General features: G+C 34.7%; 1 protein-coding gene across 2 annotated transcripts; it reads left to right on the forward strand.

Annotated features, from left to right (window-relative positions):
• Positions 1-2044: 2044 nt before the first annotated feature.
• On the forward strand, positions 2045-9549 carry LOC128546178 (uncharacterized). Of its 2 annotated transcripts, none has more exons than XM_053539406.1 (4): positions 2045-2674; positions 5969-6065; positions 6916-7023; positions 7601-9549. In XM_053539406.1, exons 1-4 carry the CDS (start codon positions 2225-2227, stop codon positions 7672-7674), a joined length of 729 nt encoding a protein of 242 aa, XP_053395381.1. In that variant the 5' UTR covers positions 2045-2224; the 3' UTR covers positions 7675-9549. The 2 variants fall into 2 exon arrangements, with proteins under 2 accessions (XP_053395381.1, XP_053395380.1); XM_053539405.1 differs by having other exon boundaries at positions 2048-2683.
• Positions 9550-9987: the final 438 nt, after the last annotated feature.

The raw sequence follows: 9987 nt of genomic DNA on the forward strand, positions 1-9987 counted from the left end.
TTTCATCTAAGTTATGCTCAGTGATTCCATAAAACTCGTTTCAAAACATTTTTCAGATCCCGAATTTATAGAATCCTTTTTGTTATGTCCTGTCGCCATTTTACTTCATCGTCGTTATATCGTCACTGTGCGTATTGTGTTTCGCGGTATTTTGTATTACTGCATTCATCGTTACATTAATCAGGGTGACCAAACAACATTACTTTTCAGTGTCAAACACTCGATTCAGGAAAATTTTCTGCTTATATCGTTTTATTACTCGATGAATTTCAATAAGACAAAAGTGTCGAAGGCTGGGAAACAAGTGCTTTCCTCGGCACAATTTGTCACACATTCTCAATACTTTTTCAAACATTTCGCCCAAATCCCAGCGCGCTTGCTGCCTGCACGTTTGTTCCGTGATAAACATTTGGGCGAAGTGTCGAAGTGTTCAAGAAAAGTATTTAGAACGTCTGGCGTATGCTTTTTGTCGCTTTCATGTCTTCGACGCCTTTTGTGGAGGAAATTATAAGCAAACTCTTTCCTGAATCGAGCGATTTTCCCATGTGCACAATACCGAAATGTCACGTGGTTTGTCACCCTGGTTAATCATCCTAAAATAAATCTACGGGACATTTCTGCTGTTTGATCCACCTTTTCCGTAACTACTATATTCCTTCTCTTCTCAAAACCGTTATTATATATCATTTTAAAGACATTTCCGAGTTTCAAATATCTTGAATAATATTGAATTTATAATGAACAAACACAAATTTCTATTGCAAATATTCGGCATTTTGGGACACATTTTGATACTGCCCGATTTTTACAACAGGAAACGTACACTTTTGGCCGTAGCATTTATGCAAGACCATTCTATTATAGAATTATAAGGGACTAAATTAAATACTACACATGTCACAAAATTCTATCATATTACTATTATTGTATTAAGAAAGATTAAAAAAAACAAAAACACATTATGATGTGTAAAAAACCGAGAAGCTGGCATTAATCTGGGCTTTTAATGGCCTAAAAACTGCCATAAAACTGGACAATTACATTAAAAAACTGAAAAGCCAAAGCACCACTAAGTGTTTCTAATAAAAAATGGTTTAAAAGAACAAATATTATAACAGATCAGATCTGTTATAAACTGATTAATACCAACCTCTCTTTAAAACATAATTGTCTACTACAGTCTTTCAATATTTTACATACAGTACCATGCATAAATACAACCATTCTTTACACAAGCTGTCCTTAAGGCAGTGTGCTCCACTCTTCGGCTATTTGACAGTAACATGGAAATAATTCCATGTATAACAACTCAGTGACCTTGACCTTGGGTATAATAGGCCCAGCCCCTTTGACAAACTTTAACCAAGAAAGCTCACGCCGACGCCAGAAAATAACAAAGATATTTATACTCTTAAAAATATAAACAAAATATGTTATGGATTAGTAATACGTGGACCAAACAATAAAAATATTTATGTTAATTATTTTAAATTCGTTATATGAAATCAATATTAGCTGGGAAAACGTGAAATAGTCTTTGCTTACAAAAAGTGATTTTTTAACACAAATATATGTTAATAATGCTTTACTTTGTGGTTGACAAAGTGTTAGGTTTTAAAGAAGAGAACTGAACAAAACAGAACGGAACGAAACAAAACCGAAATATTATTTTAGACTTCACATGCACATGGTACAATCAAATTCAAGGTCAACAATATATAAGCTGCATCAAATAATACTTACATATTTTAAAGAAAGTAGATATAGGTATTATATTAATAAGTATTCTGTACAAAAATAAAGCGCACATAATTCATTCCGAGAAAACTACAGGCATACGTAATATGAATTACGAAGTGAAGATTCGTAAAAAAAAGTACGGGTTACGTGGGGAAAGTATACAATTCCATTTCGTGTTACTAGACAGTTATTACTGACATCATATATTATTCTCAAAATCATACCAGTACTACATTTCGCCTTATTTTCAAGGCACAGTTTATGACACATGCTAATTTATTAAATGCGTTTTCATTTGAACTCTACAGCAACTGAGCAAGCTTTAATATTATTCATAAACATATCAAGTTTTAGATAAATGCATAATTTGTAACTTGTTATGTTAAACTAGGTAAACCTATCTCTCGCTTGTTTATTTTATGGTTAACTGAAAAGTTATAACACATGTATAGCAGTATATAACTTTTTTAATTTTATATCAAGGATGGCATTGTTGGAGTTACTTTACAAATATTGCGAGTTGCAATGTCCAAACGCAAAAACCGGTTGTAACTATATATTTGTTGGTAAGGATAAAACCGAGTATTGGGAACATGTGAACAAATGCCATTGTAATGAAATATTGCAAGTAAAACAAGAAAGGAAAGTAGAGGCGCCTCATAAAACACATGTATACCTTTATAACAGAACAAATGATGAAGGATACAACGGGAACAGGAATTATAATATTGACACTGGAAGCAAACAAGGTCGTGCTGAAAGCATAATAGAAAAACATCCACATAAGTTCTGTCATGGAGAAAGCGACAGCACTGTGAAACAAGATCCTTCTGATAGATTTAGATCTCGTAGCATGTCTGGATCAAGATGTAGGAGCGAAAATCAAGTGAAACCCGTTTTGACAAATGACAATGTGTATTCGCCCATGCCAGAGGTCAGTGAGGTTAATATTCGCCTAAATTTACAGCTTATTCAAACGATCAGAAACGCCGGCCAGACACTTGTTTACATGCTCGATGTAGACAAAGAAAACGGAAAATATTTTTTATTTGCTGACCTGTCACGTAGTGACAGGGTGAGTTTTTGTGATAACCCTTCGTCCGTCGTCCGTCCGTCCACAATATTCCTGTGAACACGATAGAGACCACATTTTACATTTGGTTTTTATCAAACTTGCAAAAAACTTGTATTGGCATAATATCTCGGTTCCTGTCGAAAACGTTCCAAATCCCATCGTGGGTTCTAAAATTATGGCCCCTTAAAGGTGAAGGGCCGAAAATTTGCCATTTTTGGATTGTGAACACGATAGAGACCACATTTTGCAATCAATTTGATAAAATTTACAACTTGTATTGACATAGTATCTCGGTTCTTTTGAAAACTGGCCAGATTTCATCATGGGTTGCAGAGTTATGACCCCTTTAAGGCCCAAAAATGCTATTTTTGACTTGTGAACACGATAGAGGCAACATTTTGCAATTGACTATAATCAAACTTCCACACAACTTGTATTAGCATAATATCTCGGTTCCCTTCGAAAACTGGCCAGATCCCATCATGGGTTGCAGAGTAACTGTTATGGCCCCTTAAAAGGCCAAAGTTTGCTATTTTGGCATTTGCAGCCAAATAGAGACTTCATTTACGCCTTTCATTAAGCGCCTTTGAACGTATATTACATATGAAAAGGGCGCTCAACAAATCTGGTATAATAATTTACGTTTTGATTTGAAACAAACTTGCAAAATATCTTCAACAACAATAAATCTTGTATTCTATGATTAATCTGTCAGATCCAATCATAGGTTCTGGAGTTACGGCCCCTGAAACAGCCAAAAGTTGATAATTTTTACCTTGTGAAAACGATAGAAGTGACATTTCATATTAGATTTTTATTACATTTACACACGACTTAATTCACAATAAAACTGGCTTTTTTCCATCATGGGTTCTAGAGTTACTGCATCTGAAAGTGGCAAAATTTTGTATCTTGGCCATTTCAGCCATATAAAGTTCCATTTATGCTTTGATTAGATACAAACATGCACAGAATAATTATAATGACGATTTCTAGGCCTGGATCAAAAATAGGTCATCAGGTTAAATCAAAGGAAAAGCTTGTTAACAACCTATAGGCCACATTTATAATCCTATCTTCATAAAACTTGGAAAAAATGTTTATCTTGATGATATCTAGGCTAAGTTAGAAACTGGGTCATATCGGATCAGAAATTTTATCGTAAGGTCAAATCAAAGGAAAGCTTTGTTAACATTCTTCATTATGACCCTATTTTCATGAAACTTGGTCAGAATGTTTATCTTGATGATTCCTAGGCCAAGGTTGAAACTGGGTCATATGGGATCAAAAACTAGGACACCCAGTCAAATCAAAGGGAACGGTTGTTGACAGTCTTGTTCATTTGGTGTGCATGAAACTTGGTCAGAAAGTTTCTCTGCATGAAATATCATATGATTTTTATCAGGGTCATATAGGGTCAAAAACTAGGTCACCAGGTCAAATTAAAGGAAAAGCTTGTTTAAACCCTAGTGGGGGTGGGGGGCACATTTTTTATTCTAACTTCATAAAATTTGGTCAGAATGTTTGTTATCATGAAGTCTTGGACGATTTCAAATCTGGGTTACGTTGGTCAAAAACTAGGTCACTAAGAAAAATCATAGGAAAAGCTTGAATACAGTGTAGAGTCCACTTTTTCCTCCAATCTTCCCGAAACTTTGTCAGAATGTTTGTTTTCATGAAATTTTGGACAAGTTCGACCTGGATCGTGTGGGGTAAAAACCTATGTAACTAAGTCAAATCAAAGAAAATGCTTGTTTACACTCAAGAGGGCACGTTTTTGTGTACAATCTTAATGATAATTGGTCAGAATATTTGTCTCCATGAAATCACTAGATAAAACATGCTTACACTGTTATGGTGTGTAACACAGGTGAGCGACCTAGGGCCATCTTGGTCCTCTTGTTAGCTCACCTGAGCCAAAGCCTCATGGTGAGCTTTTGTGACCGCTCATTGTCCGTCGTGCGTCATGTGTCGTGTGTCCGTCAATAATTTCTAAAAGACATCTTCTTCTTCAAACCCACAGGGCCAAATTACACCAAACTTCGCAGGAATGATCCTTGGGTGAACCCCTTTCAAAATTGTTCAAAGAATTGTTTTCCAGCAGAACTCTGTTTGCCATGGCAACCGAAAGGAAAAACTTTAAAAATCTTCTTGTCCAAAACCGCAGGTCACAGGGCTTTTATATTTTGTATGTAGCTTATCTAGTGGTCTTCTACCAAGATTGTTCAAATTAGCCTCATAGGGTCAAATATGACTCCGCTATGGGGTCACATGGTTTACATAGACTTATATAGGGAAAACTTTGAAAATCTTCTTGTCCAAAACACAAGGCGTCAATATTTGGCATATGACTTCATATAAGTCATATGGTCCTCTATAAGATTGTTCAAATTATGCCCCTGGAGTAAAAAAGAGGCTCTGCCTTGGGGGTCCAAAGTTTTACATAGATTTGCATAGGAAACAACTTTTAATAATCTTCCTGTCTGAAAGTTAAAGGCAATAGGCTTTTGCTTTTGTTATTTGGTATGTAATCCCTAACAAGATGTTACAAATTATACCCCTGAGGTGAAAAGAGGCCACCGAGGGTCACTTAGTTTTTATATGAGTTATATAGGAAAAAATACTTTAAAAATTATCTGATCATATTTCCTAGACTGTTTAATTATAATTACCTTATGACCCCAAGTAATTAGGGGTCACTTGACTGTGACCTTGATCTACTTACCTACTTTCTTGTTTTTTAAAATACAACCTTGAAATTTGAGTGACATATACAGTTTTGCACACCGATCATAAAACTATGACTGTGACCTACTGACCTACTTTCTCAATATTTTAGCATCAGTTTGACATTTGAACTATGTAGCTCATATTACACAGGTGAGCGACCCAGGACCATCATGACCATCTTGTTAAAAATATTATTCAGTTACTTCTGATACGCCAATTTCAAAAAAAAAATCATTTGTGTAGTATTTTTTTTTTTTGTTGTTTTCTTTTTTACATATAGACAAAACTTTCTTAAATTAAGTGTTGTTTTGTCTTTGGGTTATGGAATCAATTCAGTGTTTTATACTTTAATTTAGACTGTGATTTTCGTAATGACAGACAACTTTGTCATTTTCTCTCATAAAAACTGTATCAAATTTCCAGAGATCTACAAATGGATGGCAGAGACCAACAACTGATCGTCGAAGACACTCATCTAAGAGGGATTCTTTTCCTGTTCATGGTTACGAACCGTATGAGAGTAGGTATCTGCGATAGCAGTTAAATGGTATCAACAAATTTTAAACCAATTCTCTTGCCACGCCAGACTGCTTAAAAACTACTTCAAAAGACAGAAGGAAACCATTTTTAGAACTCTGAAATAGCTTCTTCAAAGGCCCTGGCCTCCAGATTTTACGACAAAAAGTGGGGCGGGGTGGGTGATAGGTATCAGGAAATTAGTGTTATATTTCTTAAGAAAGCTTTAAAACTAAGTTTCTGACAGACGACACGTTACGAAAACACAAGGTAGTTAGCTGTTTACAAAACTTTAAAATGAAAATTGAACAGCGCTTGTAGGTGAACTGCCTTAACTATAGATATCTATATCTAACGCTCGTCACATAAGTATGTCTCCGTGGTATATTGGTAAAGACCACTAGAAAGTTTGTATTGCCGCCGCAGCCTGGGTTCGAATCCCAAACCGGGCATATGTTTCTTAATTTGGCAATTTAAGTTAGTTTGAAACGAACTCATATTCTTATGTTTACTTCAATTTAAAGGAAGATCTTTATAGCCCATATCTGGAGGTCAGTGCGTTTAAAGCATAAATTGTCACTAAATGGTATTTAATTATGAATTAATTGCATTTTATCTTTTTATTTGGTAACAATAATCAATTTGCAAGTAATATCTCACTTGATGTTGACTGTGAACTATTATTAATAAAAGCAGTGTCGTTTTCATAATTATTTTAGGTTCCAATTCAGAAGAATGGTCGTCTTTTTTGAAACATTGGGGTATTTCATCACTTAATTCAAACAATTACTTGATTTAGAAAACATCAAAATATTAAAATATATATTATATATTTAATATACTCTTGTTTTAAGAATCATCTCATTCAAATGATTCTAAGTATGTATCAGATGACGGTCATCATTTAAGTCGATACCGGGCTTCAGACGGAAAAGTAACATCTGACATTGCAGGAATTATCCGTAAGTGACTTAACCGTAATTAACATTTTATCATTTTGCTACATGTTCAGCAAAATGTAAAATTCATATAAGTATGCATTTTTGAAAGCAAAAACATTCATTCATGTTGTAAAGACTGCATGATTATTACAATACAGAGGCCACGTGTTTCGAACCTAGGTATCGTCCTCCGTAACTTGTTCGTTAAAGAAGATTACCAGTTACTTGGAGAAAGTTTGAATACTACTTTAGAAGCAAGATACATTTGGTAGATAAATTGACAGCCAGCTGGCTGTAGACTACACTGAAATATAAATCATACGTACTAAAGGTTATCTTTTGTTTAGAATTTTGAGAAGACAGAATCGTCGCCTCAAAGTCATTTTTACTTGTCACTATTTATTTAGTCAAGATGTGCTTTTATTTGACGAGATTGACCTGATCGGTGGAAGTGTAGCTATTATTTTTGTGGCTTAACTTATTAACCTGGTTTTAATTAAGTTAATAGTTTTTGAAAAAAAGAAGTTACTTAATTGAAATCGGCCTTGAAGAGTTTTTTTTCAGTTCAGTCAAGCAATGTTTTTGTTGAATTTTTCAGGTACTGTAACTCCAAGACCGGAAGTTACGCCGAATGTAAGAGCTTTATTCAGTTTCAAGTGTACAGACGTTTAGAGGGGTTGGACCTGTGAGATATTATACAATTATTGACTTTTTCATAGGTTGATATCAGGATTTATCAACCCAAAAAGAGTAATACTCACCGAGCCGAAGGAATTGATGTACAGTCAGTCTTGTTATTAAAATTGTATTCTCACTTAATTGAACGACTGAAATTGGAAATATTGCCGCCTATTTTTAGACCAACAGGTTGATATTGGCTTTCCAAGCACCGACTTCGATCTATTTTTATACCATACTATTTATAACCCAACATAAATTGATATAACATGTACTCATTACTTTTCAAACCGTTTTCAGAAAATCAGAGAAACAATAGAATACAATCGTGTAATAATGTTTAGTGAAGCTTTTGAAATAATTAGATATATAAAAGCAATTAAAACGTTATAGCATAATTATTGAAGTTATTTTGAAACCATGAAAGAACTGTACTTCATACTAGGAGAACAAAGGTTTGACATTTATGAGAAAAACATGCTAGGGTAAGAATTCAGTGATAAAAATTCACCTTCGATTACTTCGTGTCATTCGGAATTAGCCAAGTATTTGATGTTTTTGCATCGGTTATTTTCTCTGACTAGATCTATCTAGTTTATTTTTTTGACATCTTAACTTGGGTTAGTAAATTACTTGGAATACTTAAAGCCAATGTCAACAAATGGGAAATAATGGAAAGCAATTACGTTATAAATATATTAATATCCTACCTTCATGCAAAATAAAGGCAAAAATCAAGGGGTCAGATAAATTTTGCTTTATCTGGTCAGTGACTAGATAAAGCTTAGCGGACTACTTTTTGGATTTTTTTAAAACGACGCCATCTTGTTTTTAAGAATAACTGCTAAAAGTCATATTTATGCAATTATTTTCATAAACGCGCTTTTATTAGGTACGTGAGACCATGTCACAAATGTATAGTGTATGCATACCGTATTTGCAATTACTACAAAAAGTTTTTATAACGGAAAAGCTCGGAGAAACGGAAAGTGACTCATGTATAGCGTTTGTTCAGGATTTTAGCTTTCTACACTTCAATCTAGGAATATATTACATCTGGAATGAAGTGTTATTGAATAAAATCATCGAGGAAACGGTTTGCCTATTTGTTCTGTCAAGCGGCGTTATGGCGTGTATATAAGTCACGTCAATCGTTTGCTTGTTGAGGATGGGTAATCCGGCATTCAACTGAACTTCGGACAAAACTTCACTTGGCAGCAAATTAAAATTATTCTTTAATGTTCAGCAGAACAGAGAAGTCGAGCAGGAGCAAGTCTAATTCGGAGGAGTAAGTCTTCCAAGTGCAGCAAGTCCAGGTTGCGCAGCAAGTCTAGTGAGAAGAGCAATTTAAATTAGAGGAGAAGTCTAAGGAGCGAAGCAAGTCTAAGAAGCGAAGCAAACCTAAGACGTGAAGCAAGTCCAGGAAGTGAAGCACGTCTAAGAAGCGAAGCAAGTCTAAGACGTGAAGCAAGTCTAGGGGTATAGCAAGTCAACGGAAACCTGAGTTATTAGACTGGGGTATGTCGTTGGTCGGGCGGGCGGGCGGGCGGCGTCAAACTGGTGTTTCCGGTCAATAACTTTTGTTTCGGTAAAGATATTTGAATAAAACTTGGTATGTATGTAGCTTATATCAAGACAAAGGCTGGGATTGATTTTGGGGTTTCTGGGGTCAAGATCAAGGTCACTGTTACTTAAAGTAGAAAAAGGGTTTCCCGTCAATAACTTAACTTAGGAATGAGCTATCATGATGAAACTTGGTGTATAGAAGACTTATATAAAGTTGTAGCTTGGGATTGATTTTGGGGTTTCTGGGATCAAGGTCAAGGTCATTGTTACTAAAGTTAGGGTTAGGGTTAGGGTTTAGGGTTAGGGTTAAGAGTTAGGGTTAGGGTTTAGGGTTTAGTGTTAGGGTTGTGCTTCAAAGTGGTGCACTGTGATTCAGTATACTTTTTTATTATTATGAAAAGTGTTGAAAACCTGGTTTCGTGGCATTGCTGCGTTTCTTGTTCAGCTCTTATTTTATAATATTTTTATTTTAAAGACCTGTTTGTTTAATGTGGGGCGTAATAATTTCTGTGCAAGACAGACTCAGATCTAGTTGGTGGTAAATTTTGAATTTTAATTTAAAAATGATTTTAGATCAGAAGGTAGGATAAATAGAACATTAGGTTACTGTCTTATAAATTTAAATTTATTAAGTTCGTCTACGAAAAACTAAAAGTCTCGACAGAGCCTCGACTTTTATATTTTCTCCGACTCATTTCATAAATTTAAATATATAAGACAATAACCTAATATTCTCTATTT

Source organism: Mercenaria mercenaria, chromosome 3 (assembly GCF_021730395.1).
Source record: "Mercenaria mercenaria strain notata chromosome 3, MADL_Memer_1, whole genome shotgun sequence".
NCBI classification, from domain to species: domain Eukaryota; kingdom Metazoa; phylum Mollusca; class Bivalvia; order Venerida; family Veneridae; genus Mercenaria; species Mercenaria mercenaria.